The 21,903-nt window shown below is 43.7% G+C and overlaps 1 protein-coding gene across 5 annotated transcripts in view; it reads left to right on the top strand.

The window, feature by feature from the left end:
* The window catches only part of LOC126259810 (uncharacterized aarF domain-containing protein kinase 5), a 158,735-nt gene that overhangs the window by 29,835 nt on the left and 106,997 nt on the right, over positions 1 to 21,903 (top strand). For all 5 annotated transcript variants that reach the window (XM_049956843.1, XM_049956845.1, XM_049956844.1 and 2 more), the window contains exon 4: positions 20,560 to 20,694. In XM_049956843.1, the coding sequence (XP_049812800.1) occupies positions 20,560 to 20,694 (135 nt within the window). The remainder of the gene's footprint in view (positions 1 to 20,559; positions 20,695 to 21,903) is intronic.

Raw genomic sequence — 21,903 nt, 5'->3', positions numbered from 1 at the left:
CCCTATAAACATCATCCAGGGGAACTGTAATGATTGTTTTCGCCACATAATGGAACTTAGACACCTTCTTTCATTTTTTCCAGCAAGCTCTTGAGGAAACTGATTCCCTGAAACATATAACACTACCCTACATAATCATCATGCCTGTTTCAAAACTAGAGTTATCCCTGAAACTGCATCATGCTGTGTGCACATTGACGTTAGCATAGCCCGAAGTCCAGGTTTGAAGTCCAGTCAGAAGATTCTGCACACAAATAGTGAAGATTATCTGGTGTCCCTTTTTTAGGTTAGATGGCCTCGGGGAGGTACAGAAAGGGCAACAGCGTCAAAGGGTGCGGGGCAAAGTCAGGACATGCGGGGACCAAGCAGCAATCGGTATGGTAATTGTAAACTGTCGAAGCTGCATTGGTAAAGTACCGAAAACTTCAAGCGCTGATAGAAAGCACCGAAGCTGAAATCGTTATAGGTACAGAAAGCTGGCTGAAGCCAAAGATAAATTCTGCCAAAATTTTTACAAAGGTACAAACGGTATTTAGAAAGGATAGATTGCATGCAACCGGTGGTGGAGTGTTCGTCGCTGTTAGTAGTAGTTTATCCTGTAGTGAAGTAGAAGTGGATAGTTCCTGTGAATTATTACGGGTGGAGGTTACACTCAACAACCGAGCTAGGTTAATAGTTGGCTCCTTTTACCGACCTCCCGACTCAGCAGCATTAGTGGCAGAACAACTGAGAGAAAATTTGGAATACATTTCACATAAATTTTCTCAGCATGTTATAGTCTTAGGTGGAGATTTCAATTTACCAGATATAGACTGGGACACTCAGATGTTTAGGATGGGTGGTAGGGACAGAGCATCGAGTGACATTATACTGAGTGCACTATCCGAAAATTACCTCGAGCAATTAAACAGAGAACCGACTCGTGGAGATAACATCTTGGACCTACTGATAACAAACAGACCCGAACTTTTCGACTCTGTAAGTGCAGAACAGGGAATCAGTGATCATAAGGCCGTTGCAGCATCCCTGAATATGGAAGTTAATAGGAATATAAAAAAAGGGAGTAAGGTATATCTGTTTAGCAAGAGTAATAGAAAGCAGATTTCAGACTACCTAACAGATCAAAACGAAAATTTCTGTTCCGACACTGACAATGTTGAGTGTTTATGGAAAAAGCTCAACGCAATTGTAAAATGCATTTTAGACAGGTACGTGCCGAGTAAAACTGTGAGGGATGGGAAAAACCCACCGTGGTTCAACAACAAAGTTAGGAAACTACTGCGAAAGCAGCCAAAACCTCTCAGACAAACAGAAGCTAAACGATGTCAAAGTTAGCGTAAGGAGGACTATGCGTGAAGCGTTCAGTGAATTCGAAAGTAAAATTCTATATACTGACTTGACAGAAAATCCTAGGAAGTTCTGGTCTTACGTTAAATCAGTAAGTGGCTCGAAGCAGCATATCCAGACACTCTGGGATGATGATGGCATTGAAACAGAGGATGACACGCGTAAAGCTGGAATGCTAAACACCTTTTTCCAAAGCTGTTTCACAGGTGGAAGACCGCACTGAAGTTCCTTCTCTAAATCCTCGCACAAACGAAAAAATGGCTTACATCGAAATAAGTGTCCAAGGAATAGAAAAGCAACTGGAATTACTCAATAGAGGAAAGTCCACTGGACCTGACGGGATACCAATTCGATTCTACACAGAGTGCACGAAAGAACTTGCCCCGCTTCTAACAGCCGTGTACCGCAAGTCTCTAGAGGAACGGAAGGTTCCAAATGATTGGAAAAGAGCACAGGTAGTCCCAGTCTTCAAGAAGGGTCATCGAGCAGATGCACACAACTATAGACCTATATCTCTGACGTCGATCTGTTGTAGAATTTTAGAAAATATTTTTTGCTTGCATATCATGTCTTTCCTGGAAACCCAGAATCTACTCTGTAGGAATCAACATGGATTCCGGAAACAGCAATCGTGTGAGACCCAACTCGCTTTATTTGTTCATGAGACCCAGAAAATATTAGATACAGGCTCCCAGGTAGATGCTATTTTCCTTGACTTCCGGAAGGCGTTTGATACAGTTCCGCACTGTCGCCTGATAAACAAAGTAAGAGCCTACGGAATATCAGACCAGCTGTGTGGCTGGATTGAAGAGTTTTTAGCAAACAGAACACAGCATGTTGTTATCAATGGAGAGACGTCTACAGACATTAAAGTAACCTCTGGCGTGCCACAGGGGAGTGTTATGGGACCATTGCTTTTCACAATATATATAAATGACCTAGTAGATAGTGTCGGAAGTTCCATGCGGCTTTTCGCGGATGATGCTGTAGTATACAGAGAAGTTGCAGCATTAGAAAATTGTAGCGAAATGCAGGAAGATCTGCAGCGGATAGGCACTTGGTGCAGGGAGTGGCAACTGACCCGTAACATAGACAAATGTAATGTATTGTGAATACATAGAAAGAAGGATCCTTTATTGTATGATTATATGATAGCGGAACAAACACTGGTAGCAGTTACTTCTATAAAATATCTGGGAGTATGCGTGCGGAACGATTGAAGTGGAATGATCATATAAAATTAATTGTTGGTAAGGCGGGTACCAGGTTGAGATTCATTGGGAGAGTCCTCAGAAAATGTAGTCCATCAACAAAGGAGGTGGCTTACAAAACACTCGTTCGACCTATACTTGAGTATTGCTCATCAGTGTGGGATCCGTACCAGGTCGGGTTGATGGAGGAGATAGAGAAGATCCAAAGAAGAGCGGCACGTTTCGTCACAGGGTTATTTAGTAAGGGTGATAGCGTTACGGATATGTTTAGCAAACTCAAGTGGCAGACTCTGCAAGAGAGGCGCTCTGCATCGCGGTGTAGCTTGCTCGCCAGGTTTCGAGAGGGTGCGTTTCTGGATGAGGTATCGAATATATTGCTTCCCCCTACTTATACCTCCCGAGGAGATCACGAATGTAAAATTAGAGAGATTCGAGCACGCATGGAGGCTTTCAGACAGTCGTTCTTCCTGCAAACCATATGCGACTGGAACAGAAAAGGGAGGTAATGACAGTGGCACGTAAAGTGCCCTCCTCCACACACCGTTGGGTGGCTTGTGGAGTATAAATGTAGTTGTAGATGTAGGTGAATGTTCTGAGGGAACATTCAAATGTGATGTACTGCTTGATGCCGTTCACAGCAGTCACATTCAGGGTAGGACTTCTTCCCCATTGGTACAGCAATGCTCCACATCTGCCGTGGTCAGTTTTAATCCAGTTCAGTGTGCATGAAAGCCCTTGAAAGATTGCATGACAAGCTGAGGACCATTGTCTGAAACCAGGGTGCAAGGCAAACCTTCCAATGGGGAATGTCTTTGACAGGACCTTGACAGTTGCATCTGCCATTGCAGATAGGCTGCACATGACATAAAGACAACAAGAAAAAGCATCAGTGGCGAGCTACCAGAAAATGTCTAAAAAAGGACCAGCAGACTCTTAAAAGATTCCTCAGGGGCCAGCGACAGCAAAAAAAAAAAAAAGTGTGCAGCATTGCCTGCGACCCTAACACTGGGTGAGAGGGGGGGGGGGGGGCGTCACCACAACAAAGTGTTCCACCTCCCGAGATAGATGCCCAGCCAAAACACATGGCAATGCAGCAACAGTTTTGTGTGTGAGATTCTCCTGTGACTGTGATGCAGTAAGCAGAGAACCTCTCATATTATGGGGTCTGGAACCTGACAATGGGAGTAAACCCATCTGGTGACAGGGGAGGCGATGTCTCAGCACATAACAATTGTGGAGCAGCTCTGATGTCCGGCCTGTCAAACGCCCAGGCCACCCATGTTGTACCATGCATATGACCTGCCGGAGCACTGGATCTGGTGCCACAGCAGAGGCAGTATGGGAACTGGTGATGAGGAAGCAGTCCACCATATGCCTTGCCTCTCTATACAGTTGAAAACAGAGCAGTTCCTTGTGGTTGAGTGGGGCATCAGCGCCCATGGGGAGTTGCGTCAGAGTGTCAGTGTTCTCATGTTGCGATGTAGGACAAAAATGGTTCTCAAAATTGTACCTGAACAAGAACAGAGTCCACACTGAAAACAATGAGCGGCTTTGTCCATTAAGAATGCAAATGGACTAAACATGACACCAAGGGCTTACCGTCAGTAATTAAATGAAATTTTGCACCATACAAGAACACATGAAGTTTTTTGAGAATAATATTACTGAGCTGAGGTGAGCGTTTTTGCCACAAAGGCAATAGGCTGTTCAGAGCCATGTGGATGGCGATGGGCCAGGGCTGTCCACCCAGTACTCGGACCCATTGGTAACCAAGACCAGATGCTTGCCAGGACAAAATGTTGCAAGATGTGGTGCAGAGTGAAGACAGTCCTTGAGCTGCACAAAAGCATGCTGACAAGCAGCAGACAAAACAAAAGGGCAATTGTAGCTGCTCTGGGAATGAATTTTTAACAATAAGCTACTTCATTGAAGAATGCCAGAAGTTCTCCTAAATTGGATGGGTGGGGCAAAGCCGTAATGGCAGTAACATGTTCCATGAGGTCCACACTACTGGGTAATTTCATGACCCAAGTAAACAATAGAAGGCTGGAGAAATTGAGACTTACAAGCATTGCATTTGAGGGCCACTGCCTGTAGAGCTGCAAACAGGGAACGGATGTTACGTAGGTGAACCCCCATGGTGGCATTTGTTACGATATCATCAAGATAATTGATGCATTGAGGGACACCCAACATAACTTGTTCTAAAAACCGCTGAAAGATGGCAGGAGCACTAGCAACCCCAAACATTAGCTGTTGATATTGATAGAGGTTGAAAGTCATATTAACCACAAGGAACTCGTTTGAAGCCTCATCCTACGAAATCTGAACGTAGGCTTTGGCCAAGTCTATTTTAGAAAAGAATTGTCCTCCAGCCAACAGTGTGAGCAACTCCTACATCTACATCTATACTCCGCTAGCCACCAAGCGGTGTGTGGCGGAGGGCACAATTAGTGCCAAACTCATATTTCCCCCCGTCTGTTCCACTCACGGATCGCGTGAGGGAAAAACGACTGTCTTGAATGCCTCCGTACAAGCTCTAATTTCCCTTATCTTTGAATGGTGATCATTGCACAATTTGAAAGTTGGTGGTGATGATATATGCTCTACATCCTCAGCGAAGATCGGATTTCGGAATTTAGTGAGCAGCCCCTTCCGCTTAGTGCACCGTCTATCTGCAAATGTGTCCCCCTTCAAACTTTCTATGAGATTTGTAACACTCTCACGATGGCTAAATGTACCAGTCACGAATCTTGCCACTCTTCTTTGGACCTTCTCAATCTCTTGAATCAGACCCAACTGGTAAGGGTCCCATACAGACGAACAGTACTCTAAGACTGGACGAACTAACATATTGAAAGCTATTTCCTTTGTTGAAGGACTGCACTGCTTGAGGATTCTACCAATAAACCGCAATCTAGAGTTCGCCTTGCCCATTCCTTGTGTAATCTGATCATTCCATTTGAGATCATTTCGAATATTCACACCCAGATACTTGACGGATGTTACCGCTACCAAGGACTGGGCATTTATTTTGTACTCGTACATTAATGGGGATTTTCGCCTTGTTATATGGAGTAGGTTACACTTACTAATGTTGAATGGTAACTGCCAGTCATTACACGACGCATTTATTTTCTGCAAATCGTCATTGATTTGTTCACAACTTTTGCATGATACTACTTTCCTGTAGACTACAGCATCATCAGCAAACAGTCTTATGCTGCTGGCAATACCATCAATCAGATCGTTTATGTAAATCATAAAAAGCATTGGACCTATTACGCTGCCCTGGGGCACACCTGAAGTTATACTTGTTTCTGTTGAAGTCACCCCATTCAGGACGACATACTGCTCCCTGTCTGTTAGAGAACTTTCTATCCAACCGCATATGTCATCGGATAGACCATAAGCACACGCTTTTTGGAGCAAGCGATAGTGCGGAACTGAGTTGAACGCCTTTCGAAAGTCGAGAAATATGGCATCAACCTGGGAGCCTATATCTAGAGCCCGTTGTATATCATGCACAAAGAGGGCCAGCTGTGTCTCGCATGACTGCTGATTCCTAAAACCGTGCTGGTTTCTGCAGATGAGCTTCTCAGAGTCTAGAAGGGTCATTATCTCTGAACACAAAATATGTTCCATGATTCTACAACAAATAGATGTCAGTGAAATTGGCCGGTAATTATTTGCATCCAATTTTCTACCCTTTTTATAGATTGCTATGACCTGGGTCTTCTTCCAGTCCTGTGGAACTTTCCGTTGTTCCAATGATCTCTGATAGACGATAGATAAGAATGGTGCTATATTTGTAGTATAGTCAACATAAAATCTTACGGGGATACCGTCTGAGCCAGATGCCTTCCTGGTGTCTAAGGATCTTAACAGTTTTACAATCCCAGATACGCTAAACACTGTCATCCCTCCTTGCGTTTGCTCAGTAATTGAAAGGGGGAATGGTGCTGCAGTCCTCTACCATAAATGAGTTTTTGAAAGCTCGGTTTAGAATTCCGGCCTTCTGTTTATCATCGTCAGTTACATTACCTGTACTGTCAGCAAGAGAAGGTATTGAATTATTTGTATCATTCATAGATTTTACGTACGACCAAAATTTTTTTGGGGTTAGTTTTAGAGTCGCAAATGAAATATTGCTTTCAAATTCGTTAAAAGAATCTCTCATTGACCTTTTGACAGCTGCTTTCATTTCCCATAATTTCTGTTTGTCAGTGGGGCAGTGACTACGTTTAAAATGACTGTGCTAAATTCTCTGCTTTCTCAGCAACTTCCTAATATGTTTGTTGTACCAAAGTGGATCCTTTCCCTCCCCTAACTACTTCAATTTCGCGGCAAGTTAAACAGCAACAAACACGCCACCGCCAACCGTGTTTAGCCTCTCCTTTCGGAACACCGTTAGGTTCTTCGCAAAAATTTCGTCTGAGCTTATATTCGGTTTTAGCCAGCTTTCAGTACCTATAATGATCATCAGTGCTTTCTATTAGTGCTTGGAGCTCTGGTACTTTCCCAACACAGCTACGACAATTTACAACTGTTATACCAGTGGTTCCTGTATCTACATTTTCCCTGTGTTCAGCCTGCACCCTTTGTGATTGAAGCCCTTCTTGTGTTTTCCCGAGACCCTCTAACCTAAAAAACTTCCCAGTCCATGCTACACATCCCCTGCTACCTGTGTAGCGACCTCCTGCGTATAGTGGACACCTTGACCTATTCAGTGGAACCCGAAACCCAACCACCCTTAGTCTGTTTGTTGCCAAGATATCTTATTTGTTCCCATCTCGAGTTGGTTTTCTAACCAATTGGTCGAGGTTGTATGTTGAGAGCGCTCCTAGAATAACTTCACATGAGTCTTTGCCTCTGCCCCCTGTGATAAACATGTAATTTTCCCATTCAGTGGATGCCAGATTAAAGTCTCCACCTATAACTAATGGATAATTTGGTTATTTATTTCCTGTGTACTCAAGACTTTCCGTGAAACATACTGCGATGTTTGTTGCGGGTGCTGGTGGTCTATAAAAACATCCTAATAGAATGGTCAATCCTTGTCTGATTGACAGCTTTATCCAGACTATTTCACAGTCCGACCTAGTATCGATCTCAACTGCTTTTAAACAGCTTTTAACTGCAATGAACACACCACCTCCCGTAGCATCAGTCCTATCCTTCCTAAACATTGCCCAATCCGAGTTCAAAATTTCACTGCTATTTATGTCTGGTTTCAACCAGCTTTCGGTACCTAATACAATATTGGAATTGCTACTTTTTATTTCGGAGAGTAACTCGGGGATCTTGGTACAAACACTTCGCCAATTTACTAACATGAGATATAGCATATTTAAATCCTTTGGAATGACCTGCTTAGGTCAACTAACAATTTTTACAGTTGGTACACCCACATCAGTATCGTGAACTGGTAATTTTTCAGGCCAATGGTTTGTTTCCCATAGGGAGGAACATAATTAAAAAAAAAAAAAAAAAACCACCATGTGCACGCCACAAGTACTGTGCTACCGATGTATCTGCTTCCTGTCTGTAGCGCATACCTGATCTATTGAGGGGCATCCTACAACCTTCCACCCCATAGCGTAGGTCGAGGAATCTTCAACCATTTTTGTCACAGAGTCAACGTATCCTCTGGTGTAGATTCTCCACTCGACTTCAAACCAGAGCACTCGGGTCCACCCTGGGTACGATGCTGCAGATCGTCAGCTTGGCTACCATGCCTCGAGAGATGGAGGCCGCCTTCGCCAATTTAGCCAGCCGTTGAAAGGACCCAAGGATTTCCTCAGAACCCTGGTGACAGGCATCCTTGGTGCCGACATGTGCAACAATCTGCAGATGGCTGCACCCTGCACGCTCTATAGCCGCGGGAAGAGCCTCTTCCACATCCCAGACAAGGCCCCTGGCAAGCACACCGAGTGAATGTTGGACTTCTTCCCCATCCTAGCCGCTATGTTCCTGAGGGGCTCCATGGCCTGCCTAACATTGGAACTCCCAATAACTAACAAACTGCTACCCCCACATGCCTGTCCGGACCTCGCTGAAGGAGCGGCCACTATCCTGGCAGAAGGTGCATTCTGATCTGGCTCAGCCTCACCCCCTCAGCATCAGATAGCACACTGAATCTATTAGCAAAGTGCATTGGATTTGGCAGGAGCCTGTGTCCCCCATACAGCCTTCGCCTTGTGGCTCGAGACGTCGACACAGTCTGCCACCCACACTAAGATGAGAGTGGGCCAGCCGGCTCAGTCGCACCTGAGTGTGGCTCAGTAACAGGGAGATGTGACATCGCCACCTCCCCCCTGTACATCTAGCACAGCAGAGACTGCCCCAGGCACCCCATCCCCACCGCACCTCAAGGTGGCACACTAAAGCTTGTTGACTGTGACCAACAAAGCTTCCATTTCCAGGTGAGGTAGGGGGTACATGTCTCTGATTGCCTGTGCATTGATAGTGGCACAGAACTGAAGTCGACAAGATGGCTTCTTTGTGATCCCTAAGTGCATAGCCCATTCACTTGAGGAAGTTGTTTTAGTCACTCCCAGTGACATTAACCAATTCAGCTCCAGCTTGACCTGGTCACGTAAAGCTGCTGGCACTAGCTGTGCTGGAAAAATAGTGAGGGCATATAAAGGATTTGAGGTTGATGTGTGACATGAAATTGTTCACAGAATATTACCCTAGTGCAAACAAATCTGAAAACTCAGGACTCAAGGAATCCAATTTGTGATACGCAGCAGATGCACCACATTCGAAACAGAAAAATCAAAAGTAGCAAAGGCAGGTAACCCATACAATTTTCACACCTGCATCATTAACCACCAGGTATGTAACACAATGTACAATTGACTCCTAAAGTATATCTGATGTGAATTGACCAAGAATAGGCATCTGCTGTTTGTTACAGCTTACCAACCGACACTCAACGGGCATCAACAATGGGTACCCAAGCCTGGCCCATGTCTGGGAGTTGAATAGGGACACAGTGTCACCCATGTTGATTTGTATGGCACTTCCATGGAAAGTTTGTTCTTTCTTGCCTGCAGATAGTGGCTAAGACAACAACGTAACAGTATGAATATCAACACCCACTGATTCCTGCAGTGACTCTTGAGGGAGTCGAGATTGACATATCACCACTGTGTGACCCTTTTCTTTTTTTTTCATTTATGGCAAGAAGCCCAGAAGCCCAATGCTTGTTGCAGGCCATCCAGTTGTGTTGTATGAAACAAGAGGGGCAAGAAGAGAAAGATGTTCACTGTTCCTGCTGCCGATGACGTGTTTATCTGTGGCAGGCCGGTTAGCTCGTTTGTACTGTGGCTACCCCTTCTTCTCCCAACACATGAGGTTCCAAGCCCTGGGTCTGCATGCTGTCAACAACGGCTACACCACTCCAAGCCTCTAATTGGTGGCCTGTTGTGTGAGAGACCTCAGATGATTGTGAAATATTTAAAACTTCTGTCAACTTAAGGGCAACCTAGTGCACCTCCTTAACTTGGGCCGAGTGAATGATTGCAACACGGACCATAGTGCCTGCATAAGACTCCTGAGAGTTAGCCATGATGAACTGACATGATTTAGGCGGTGAATCTCGGCCGCCCAAGTGTGATACGATTGCTGTGGCTGTTTGTGGCATTGGTAGAATTCAGCACATGCAGCGACAAATGCATATGCTTCTGATGATACAAGGACAACAAATGACACATATCATCAAAAGAAAGCAATGCTGGTTCTTGCAGAAGGGCTAACTGGTGCAGTATGTGATGTATGAGGGAGTATCCATGACAAGGAAAGAGCCTTACACATCTCCTTCTCGATCACCTGGATTGCCATGAAATGTTGGCGAAGCTGCCCTTTTAAGCATCCCATTGTTCCATGGATTCATCATACAGAGGGAACAATGGTGGTGAGCAATTGGCAGTGGAGCCTGGATCAGCATAACTAACAACCATTCCAGCACAGCTGTTGTTGCAGGAGTGACTTAGAGTGGAGCCTCCATGGAAGAGCTGAATGGCAGAAAAACCATAGGATCCGGTAGCCTCGCTCGTCATCACTTGTGTTCTAATTAGAAACACAAGAAAACACATGGCTATAAAACAGAAACAGTTTATTAGGTCGCAGAATGACAACAGGGATGCACTGAACGTAGTTGCATATTTTGCACACATTGACGACTGAGGGACTGGAGACCCATGTATAGTGTTGCTTGTATGGCAGGTACTTCCATAACTGAAGTAGCCAAAGTGCTCTGTGTTTCAAGAGGTGCTGTAGCAAAGGTTTAGACCACGTACAGATGAAAAACATCACCCAATAACTCACAGATGGGTATACACTCGCACGCACACACACAGACACACACACACACACACACACATGTGTCTGTATATGTGTGGATGGATATGTGTGTGTGTGTGTGCGCAAGTATATACCCGTCCTTTTTTCCCCCTAAGGTAAGTCTTTCCACTCCCGGGATTGGAATGACTCCTTACCCTCTCCCTTAAAACCCACTTCCTTTCGTCTTTCCCTCTCCTTTCCTCTTTCCTGATGAAGCAACTGTTTGTTGCGAAAGCTAGAATTTTGTGTGTGTGTTTGTGTTTGTTTGTGTGTCTATCGACCTGCCAGCACTTTCGTTCGGTAAGTCACATCATCTTTGTTTTTATATATATATATATATATATATATATATATATATATATATATATATATATATATAAAGATGATGTGACTTACCAAATGAAAGTGCTGGCAGGTCGACAGACACACAAACATACACACAAAATTCAAGCTTTCGCAACAAACTGTTGCCTCATCAGATTGTGTTGATCTGGAACCACAACACCCTAATTCAGTACTTAACCTTTCCTCCAAACCTCTCTCCCAGTCCGAAACCTCTGTCCTATCCAAAGGCCTCACCTTCAGCCCCACTCCCAGATTCAACCAAACAGCCCTCGTCAAAGATTTACTGTCCTACACTCGTACTCTCTGCTGGAAATATCACTTTGCCACGAAGAAAAATGATCCTAATCCTACTCCTAATGATCCAACTCCCCAAGACACCATCCAAATTGAACCCTGCCTGGAACAGTTCCGTACTCCGTCGCAGTGGGACCCACCTCCTCTTCCTCAAAATCACCCTCTCCAAACCTTCCAGGAATTTCTGACTTCCAGCCTTGCATCTCAATCCTCCTTAAAAAACCTTAATCCTACTCCCAACATCACCACTGCTGAAGCCCAGGCTATCCGTGATCTGAAGGCTGACCGATCCATCGTCATTCTTCCGGCGGACAAGGGTTCCACGACCGTGGTACTTGATCGTCGGGAGTATGTGGCTGAGGGACTGCGTCAGCTTTCAGACAACACCACATACAAAGTTTGCCAAGGTAACCCCATTCCCGATGTCCAGGCGGAGCTTCAAGGAATCCTCAGAACCTTAGGCCCCCTGCAAAACCTTTCACCTGATTCCATCAACCTCCTGACCCCACCGACACCCCGCACCCCTACCTTCTACCTTCTTCCTAAAATCCACAAACCCAATCATCCCGGCCGCCCCATTGTAGCTGGTTACCAAGCCCCCACAGAACGTATCTCTGCCTACATAGATCAACACCTTCAACCCATTACATGCAGTCTCCCATCCTTCATCAAAGACACCAACCACTTTCTCGAACGCCTGGAATCCTTACCCAATCTGTTACCCCCGGAAACCATCCTTGTAACCATTGATGCCACTTCCTTATACACAAATATTCCGCACGTCCAGGGCCTCGCTGCGATGGAGCATTTCCTTTCACGCCGATCACCTGCCACCCTACCTAAAACCTCTTTCCTCATCACCTTAGCCAGCTTCATCCTGACCCACAACTTCTTCACTTTTGAAGGCCAGACATACCAACAACTAAAGGGAACAGCCATGGGTACCAGGATGGCCCCCTCGTACGCCAACCTATTCATGGGTCGCTTAGAGGAAGCCTTCTTGGTTACCCAGGCCTGCCAACCCAAAGTTTGGTACAGATTTATTGATGACATCTTCATGATCTGGACTCACAGTGAAGAAGAACTCCAGAATTTCCTCTCCAACCTCAACTCCTTTGGTTCCATCAGATTCACCTGGTCCTACTCCAAATCCCATGCCACTTTCCTTGACGTTGACCTCCACCTGTCCAATGGCCAGCTTCACACGTCCGTCCACATCAAACCCACCAACAAGCAACAGTACCTCCATTATGACAGCTGCCACCCATTCCACATCAAACGGTCCCTTCCCTACAGCCTAGGTCTTCGTGGCAAACGAATCTGCTCCAGTCCGGAATCCCTGAACCATTACACCCACAACCTGACAACAGCTTTCGCATCTCGCAACTACCCTCCCGACCTGGTACAGAAGCAAATAACCAGAGTCACCTCCTCATCCCCTCAAACCCAGAATCCCCCACAGAAGAACCACAAAAGTGCCCCACTTGTGACAGGATACTTTCCGGGACTGGACCAGACTCTGAATGTGGCTCTCCAGCAGGGATACGACTTCCTCAAATCCTGCCCTGAAATCAGATCCATCATTCATGAAATTCTCCCCACTCCACCAAGAGTGTCTTTCCGCCGTCCACTTAACCTTCGTAACCTGTTAGTTCATCCCTATGAAATCCCCAAACCACCTTCCCTACCCTCTGGCTCCTATCCTTGTAACCGCCCACGGTGTAAAACCTGTCCCATGCACCCTCCCACCACCACCTACTCCAGTCCTGTAACCCGGAAGGTGTACACGATCAAAGGCAGAGCCACATGTGAAAGCACCCACGTGATTTACCAACTGACCTGCCTACACTGTGATGCATTCTATGTGGGAATGACCAGCAACAAACTGTCCATTCGCATGAATGGACACAGGCAGACAGTGTTTGTTGGTAATGAGGATCACCCTGTGGCTAAACATGCCTTGGTGCACGGCCAGCACATCTTGGCACAGTGTTACACCGTCCGGGTTATCTGGATACTTCCCACCAACACCAACCTATCCGAACTCCGGAGATGGGAACTTGCTCTTCAATATATCCTCTCTTCCCGTTACCCACCAGGCCTCAATCTCCGCTAATTTCAAGTTGCCGCCACTCATACCTCACCTGTCATTCAACATCATCATTGCCTCTTCACTTCTGCCTCGACTGACATCTCTGCCCAAACTCTTTGTCTTCAAATATGTCTGCTTGTGAGATGTCTACTTGTGTCTGTATATGTGTGGATGGATATGTGTGTGTGTGTGTGTGTGTGTGTGTGTGTGTGTGCGAGTGTATATCCGTCCTTTTTTCCCCCTAAGGTAAGTCTTTCGGCTCCCGGGATGGGAATGACTCCTTGCCCTCTCCCTTGAAACCCGCATCCTTTCGTCTTTCCCTCTCCTTCCCTCTTTCCTGGTGGGGCGGCGGTTTGTTGCGAAGGCTTGAATTTTGTGTGTGTGTTTGTGTTTGTTTGTGTGTCTATCGACCTGCCAGCGCTTTCGTTCGGTGGGTCACATCATCTTTGTTTTTAGATATATTTTTCCCACGTGGAATGTTTCCCTATATATATATATATATATATATATATATATATATATATATATATATATATATATAAACAAAGATGATGTGACTTACCAAATGAAAGTGCTGGCAGGTCGACAGACACACAAACGAACACAAACATACACACAAAATTCAAGCTTTCGCAACAAACTGTTGCCTCATCAGGAAAGAGGGAAGGAGAGGGAAAGACGAAAGGATGTGGGTTTTAAGGGAGAGGGTAAGGAGTCATTCCAATCCCAGGAGCGGAAAGACTTACCTTAGGGGGAAAAAAGGACGGGTATACACTCGCACACACACACACATATCCATCCACACATATACAGACAATATATATATATATATATATATATATATATATATATATATATATATATATATATATATATATATATGTGTGGTGAAGGGAAGCATTCCCCGTGGGAAAAATATATCTGGGAGCAAAGATGATGTGACTTACCGGGCGAAAGCGCTGGCAGGTCGATGGACACAAGAACAAACACAAACATACACACAAAGTTCAGGCTTTCGCGGCAAACTGTTGCTTCATCGGGAGGGAGGGGGAGGGACGGGGGGATGTGGGTTTTGGGGGAGAGGGTGGGGAGTCGTTCCAATCCCGGGAGTGGAGGGACTTACCTTAGGGGTGTTAGTGGGAAGTATCCAGATAACCCGGACGGTGTAACACTGTGCCAAGATGTGCTGTCAGAACTCCGGAGATGGGAACTTGCCCTTCAGTATATCCTCTCTTGTTATCCGCCAGGCATCCTTCTCCGCTAATTTCAATTTGCTGCCGCTCATATGTCACCTGTCTCTCAACAACATCTTTGCCTCTACTTCCGCCTCGACTGACATCTCTGCCCAAACTCTTTGCCTTTATAAATGTCTGCTTGTGTCTGTGTATGTGCGGATGGATATGTGTGTGTGTGTGTGTGTGTGTGTGTGTGCGCGAGTGTATACCTGTCCTTTTTTTCCCCAAGGTAAGTCTTTCCACTCCCGGGATTGGAATGACTCCTTACCCCCTCGCTTAAAACCCACATCCTTTCGTCTTTCCCTCTCCTTTCCTCTTTCCCGATGAAGCAACAGTTTGTTGCGAAAGCTTGAATTTTGTGTGTATGTTTGTGTTTGTTTGTGTGTCTATCGACCTGCCAGCGCTTTCGTTCGGTAAGTCACATCATCTTTGTTTTATATATATATATATATATATATATATATATATATATCCTTTCCTTAATACCATAATCGTCACCTAAAACTGTCAGCATTTTGCAAGAGGAATAGTATAAGATTCTCTAGAAAACCATACAGTGTCTGTATTTATCCATTTTGAATGACAATGGCTTTCCTACACTGTATGGTAATGTTTTGTGTTTTTGGTGTTTCTATATTTTCATTGACACCCTGTACTTCCCTTAAAACAGTTTTATGAAACAGTTTTATCTTTGGCTTCTACATTAAAAAATAAAAGTCCATTTGAGCTTCAAAACAATATGTCAATCAAGAAGGCAGTGCAGTCTTCACCTGTGTGAATGATATCTAAAAATGAGCTGTCTCCCAGTGGTACCTTTTGTTTAAGCAGTTTGCGAGTAAATATGTTTGCTTAATATGATGAAAACCTTTGACTGGGTTAATCACAGACTACTATCACTGTTACTTCTGGGACCTGTTAGATAACATGCTAAAATCCTATCACGCCAACAAGGCAGCAAAAAGTCATAGTGAAAATTTTTGATTACCAATCAAGAGCAGCTATTGTATCAGAGTGAGGATTTATTCATCATGGAATCTCTTAGGATTCAATTCTGGATCTGATTCTTACTTATAATGTACTCACACCTGGTGATCATGAGGCTTGATTGCAAACAACATCTAAATTGTGACTGAAAGTTAGTCAACCAAAGGCACAAATAACATTCTATCCAAATTCATGAACTATGTTACTGTCAACTCTCCTTCCGACAATCCTTGCAAGACCAATTATAGCCATCAAACCGCTGTAGAAATAACGCCACTGGTCAGAATGACATCAAATTGCAACGGAATATTATCGGAGAAGGGGGAAAACATATGGCAGAAGAAAAATAAATAGTTACAAAACGTAGCAATAGATGGCGCTTTAAGCATCATAATTTAATAGTGGTCAACTACAAATGGCAAATGAATCATGCAACAATGCTTAAGGTGTACGTTTTACACTAAAAAAACTGTACAGGTGTGATACTGTTAGTTGCGTGACCCAGTCCAACACGGCAAGGACATATCACATTGGATAGGATAAATCGGTTTCTAATTGTCCCGAGGCCAAAAAACACATAAAAAGCATCACTCACATTGGTTATTAATTGTCCTTAAGCCAAAAACTGCATAAAAGCATTAATCAGAATCAAATCAAATTATTAATTTCCATGTGACTGGTGCAAAACATGTTCAGTATGCTGTTCTGCAACAAATTGACATCGAGAAACAGCATGTTCAACAACTGATTAAAGCGTTTCCTGGATCACGTTCAGAACGTGTTGCGCAATGCATGTCTTCAATGGAGCTAAGTTTGCAATCAGAAAACTGAACACCATATCTTTCAGATAGCCCCACAGCCAGAAGTCACATGGCTTAAGGTCAGGTGATCGGGAGGGCCAGGCTGTAGGGAAATGGCAGCTGATAATTCTAGCATATCCGAAATGGCACTTCAGCAGCTGCTTAACTTGATTTTCAGTGTGCGGAGGTGCACCATCTTGCATAAAAATGACCCATCCACAAATACACGCTGTTGGAGAGCTGGAATGATGTGGTTGCACAAAAGACACTCATAGCGCTTACCAGTGACGGTACAGGTAACAGGACTGGAAGCACCTGTGGCACCTGTCTCTTTGAAAAAATATGGCCCTATGATAAATGATGCCACAAACCGACACTACACAGTGACTTTTTCAGGTTGAAGTGGTACTGGTTTATTTGTGTGTGGATTTTCCACTACCCATATTTGACAATTCTGTGTATTGACATATCCTGTCAGATGGAAGTGGGCTTTGTCTGTCCACAAAATCTTCCATGGCCAATCATTGTTCACTTCCATGTGAGCAAGAAATTCTAAAGCAGAGGTCTTGTCTTGCTGGCAGGTCAACAGGAAGCAACTCATGCACATGGGTGATTTTGAATGGATAGTAAAGAACGATGTATCGTAGAATTTTACGCATCGTGCTCACAGGTATGTCTAATGTTCGGGCAATTCTCCATGCGCTACACGTTTGCACACTATCACTCATGTCATCGTGCATTGCTGTGGTCACTGCTTCCACAGACATCGAATCAATTCGTTTTCTCCCTCTACCAGGTTGCACACCAAAAGAACACGTCTTTCCAAATTTCTGAATAATTTTCTCCAGACTCGCAACAGTTATCGGACCAATGCCTTTTTTCAAACCCTTCAGTGTCCGGAACTTCTGCAGAGCGACGTGTGCACAGTCATCATTCTTGTAAGACAGCTTTACAAGCAGAGAACAATCTTGCATTGAGACAGTCGTGGCAAATGTTGCAGATGCGAAAGGAGGAAAAACCATGTACCTGGGTGTTTATACCAACTTTTTTTTGTGGGTCGTTCACGTAACGGGTTTTCATTTACATATTCTGACACATACAGTACCATTTATTGATTAATTTTTGCATTTTTTTTTTTTTCTTCTGGCATACGTTTTCCCCCTTTTCCCATAATATTCTGTTGCAATGTGACATCATTCTGACCAGTGGTGTTATTTCTACAGTGTTTTGAAAGTTTAACTTTAATTATAATCACTCTGTAGAAAACAAGTAGACAGCTCAGTAAGAGCTTTGAGCTCAATGAGGTTGCCATATGAATAAGCCTGATGTGGCTATTAATGGCTTTGTTTTGCCACTCCTACATGGTTAAAAAGCATACATTGTTGTCTTTTGTTCTACTGATCTGTTCTTTATTCTGCAAGTAGCTGAGTCTATCAAAAAACCTTACACAGTACTTTTCTATTGCCAAGTATCTTGGTGATTCTTATTTTGCCTAATGTGTCTTAACTTTTGTATTAGTCTAACCAGAATCATTGAACTTTTTCTGTTACTTACGCATCTGGAAATGCTGTTCCCGGTGTTTCATTTCTATGTACCCAGCTGTGCAAGACTGCATGGTGGTTAAGGCCCTGAACCCATATTTAAAAGAAGTAGTATTCAGACCCCTGTCTGGCCATCTATATTCAAGTTTTAAACGATGGAAAATCCAGGATGGAACATAACAGTATAATGTTTTCAATGTGAATTTCACATTATTTCATTTATTTTGATGACTGCTTCAAGGCCTGTGCCATCTGGATCCTTACCGCCAACACCAGTCTTTCTGAAATGCACAGGTGGGAACTTTCCCTGCAATATATCCTATATTCCTGTAACCCTCCTGGCCTCAACCTTTGCTAGTCATTGTCCTCACCCATCTAGCCCTTCCCTGTTCCCACTACAGCATTACACAGCCCTCTGTTCCACCAATGTACCCAGTCTTTTCACTTCTGTCCTTTTCTGCTAACCCCCTTCTCTCCCCCACCCTCTGTCTAACCTCCTGATTGCACCTAGGTGCCCCACTCTCCACCTCGTCCCTGCGTGCTCCCAGAAGCAGTTTACCATCCCCCACCAGTACCCTGCTGTTCCTCCCCCTTCCCGCACCAGCCTCCTCCTTACCGCCACCTGGTTGCCTGTCCCATAATGCCCTGCTGCTTGCAGTCTGACTCCAGCTGCCAGACTCTGTGGTAATGTGTGTGTGAGTTGCATTTGTGTGAGCATGTGCTTGTGTGTATTTTGTCCATTTTTTGCCAAAGAACTTGTTGGGCAAAAGCTAACTTTCCAGCAGTCTTTTTGTTGTGCCTTTTTGCGACTCAGTGTCTTTGCTTTATGGTGAGTAGCAACTATTCTTTTCATTAGATTGTTATATTCAAGTTTTTTGTTGTTTCCAGAGTTGATAAAGGCAAATGCCAAGATGATTCCTGTGAAAAGCGTTTCGACTGTTTCCTTTCCGATCCTTTTTGTATTAAGAGTTTTTTCTCGGCGTCCAGCAACCTTGCCATTGACAGGACACTAAACTGCCCTCTTCCCTCCTTTCCTTTTGTGTACTAAGCGACAGTGTTATCAAGTTGTCGTATGTGGCAGCAGCGACTTGCTCCTCACAGATGCGGATTGGACAGTAGGGACATCCTTGGGCTGAGCAGTTTATCTGGGTAGTCTTTGGAGTCTTCAGAGTGTGGATAATGTTTTCTCAATTCCAGATCCAGTTTAGCACTAGTTTTAGACAAAGAGATTACCGCACGTGGTGCTGGTATGAAACAAGGTGTACCACACTATTTAAAGCTCTGGTAAATTCACCATCATAATTGGAGCTTCTTTTGCTGTTTTAAAATTTCATATGGAGGCTAGAGTTGTTAGTTACGTCTTTGCTATTGATTTACAGTAGTCATTGCAGTTCAGAGGTCTCCATAAGAGACAGGTATAAATGCTTGTTTCGTGGTACAGCACACTTCAGTTCACTCAGGAAAAAGATAATAGACAATGTGTTGGACTTGTTTACATGCAATGAAAGATGGCAAGGAAAAGTGATTATTTTTTATACATGGTGCTTAAATTAACTGCATTGTGTAAGAATACATGATAATGCATGACACCATGTCACCTATGCTGCTCTGACCTTCCTCAGTGTGGAGGGGGTGTGACAGTTGCCATTCTTCAGGCCTCTTATCCACTGAAAATGTCTGATCATGATCATAGAATGAAGGCATTCATGGCCAGTGATTGTGTGCTTACTGATTCCTGCTTGCGGGTTTGACTCTAGTCCAAGTGTTACTGAGAGACTGGCACACATCAATTGCCAGCTACTATGATTGATGAATACTGGCAGAGAGTTGAAACAGCATGCAACTATGCTCTCACATCTGTCATTCAGCCTCATTTTCATTAGAGCCATTGCCATCTTTATATTTCATTTTGCACCCTGTATACCCTGCAATCACGTACAAATTTAATTGTATACTGTTCTGGCTGTATAGAAAACGCACAGCAAGTAAAATTTCATTATTTGCTATCCTTCCTGAGGCTGCAAGTTTAACACTAGCAGTGTAATTAAAAAATTGACTGTTTGACTACTATGACGTGTTGTTTTCTACATATGTCTAGTTATCATAATTTTCATAGTTATTGAGGCTGCATAGGTGTCTTAAGAGGTACTGGCCTTGACTCCCTGTGGCTGCCATGATTTAAGTTGCAAGTTTTACAAAACGTGCAGGCCACTCTAGTGACATAAGCAGCGTTCATCAACCACTGACCTGTATTTATTGTTCGTTTATTGATTAATTTGAAATTTTTTTAATAGATGTGTATGTTGAAAATTATTTGTTTCATATAATCAAAATAAGATTTCATTGACATTTCTGTTTTAGGCCCTTCAGGATAAGTGCTTGACTCGTGAAACAGGAGAAGTTCTTCAGTTATTTATGGAAGACTTTGGAAAACCACACACAGAGATATTTGAAACTTTTGATGAGGAGCCTATAGCAGCAGCTAGCCTTGCCCAGGTCAGTAGCAAACTTCATGTTTAAAGCTATATTAGACAGCAGTAATGTACCCATTTACATTTACAAGTTCTCAAAATGAAAACAGAATTGATGAAAATGAATTGAAATAGGGGCGGGGGGTTGCCCTTACAAGGCTTTCTTGAGATTAAAAGCAAATAAGAAGGGGGATTTAGATAAATAAAATGCAAAGGGAAGAAAAAGTAACTCAGAATGAGATTTACTTGAGGAGTGGGAACCAACTTTGCATATTTACAGTAGCAAAGTTACAAATTCTGTACACTGACAATGAACTACAGGCTGGTAGTTGATAAAACATATGGGATTCATTGGGGTAGTTTTGAGAATGGCTTGGTTCTGGTCTAGTATTACTTACTCAAGAAAGACAACCATTAGTAGGATCTTGTGTAAAATTGCTGCCAGCTATGCAGTTGGATAAGTTTTGGCATCTGCTCCCAGAGCAGTTTTATTTTGTGCAGTATTGTGGACAATTCAAAAAGTTTTTGACTGCTATTTTTTCCATTTTTTTGTGACTGGTTTCAATTATGTGATCATCATCAGATGCATGTATCTTTTTAAATTAGTAAACAAAATTTTGCTTACTAGGTTGGGAAGACAAACTCATTTGATGACATGTTATATGTAAGGAGCAGTAAATGCAAACAAGACAGGTGCAAGAAAAATCATTGCACTGTTTATTGTTATAAAATAATTGCCGCAACTGTTTCTACATTTATCCCAGTGTGAGACAAGGTGGTCAACACCTTCATGGAAAATGTATGTGGTTGCCTGCAGAACCATGATTGTACCCAGGTTTGCACCTCTTTGTCTGAAGAAAATCAGCATCCATGAATGTCTTTCTCCAGGTGACCAAAAATATGCAAATTGCAAGGGAGATATTGGGACTGTATGGAAGATAGGCAGGCCCACATGTTGCCAAGGTTGTTTCAGCTGTGCTGCAGAAATTCTGCTGGGATGCCCCTACACATCCTCCATATACTCCCGATCTCTCCCGATGCAGTTTTCATGTTTTTGGTGTCCTGAAGACAGAAATTTGTGGTTGGCGATTTGCTTCAGATTAAGAGGTGCAACGTGGATACAGTCGGGGATCCATAGGCAACTGCAAACATTTTTTCTTTGAAGGCATGTGATGACGTCACACTTCATACAGCTTAAGTCATACACAGAAAACAACCATGCAAGGATGTGTTA

The sequence above is a fragment of the Schistocerca nitens genome, chromosome 5 (genome assembly GCF_023898315.1).
Source record: "Schistocerca nitens isolate TAMUIC-IGC-003100 chromosome 5, iqSchNite1.1, whole genome shotgun sequence".
NCBI classification, from domain to species: Eukaryota; Metazoa; Arthropoda; class Insecta; order Orthoptera; family Acrididae; genus Schistocerca; species Schistocerca nitens.
The sequence above is the reverse complement of the archived record's forward strand: the minus strand, read 5'-3'. Positions and strand labels throughout refer to the sequence as shown.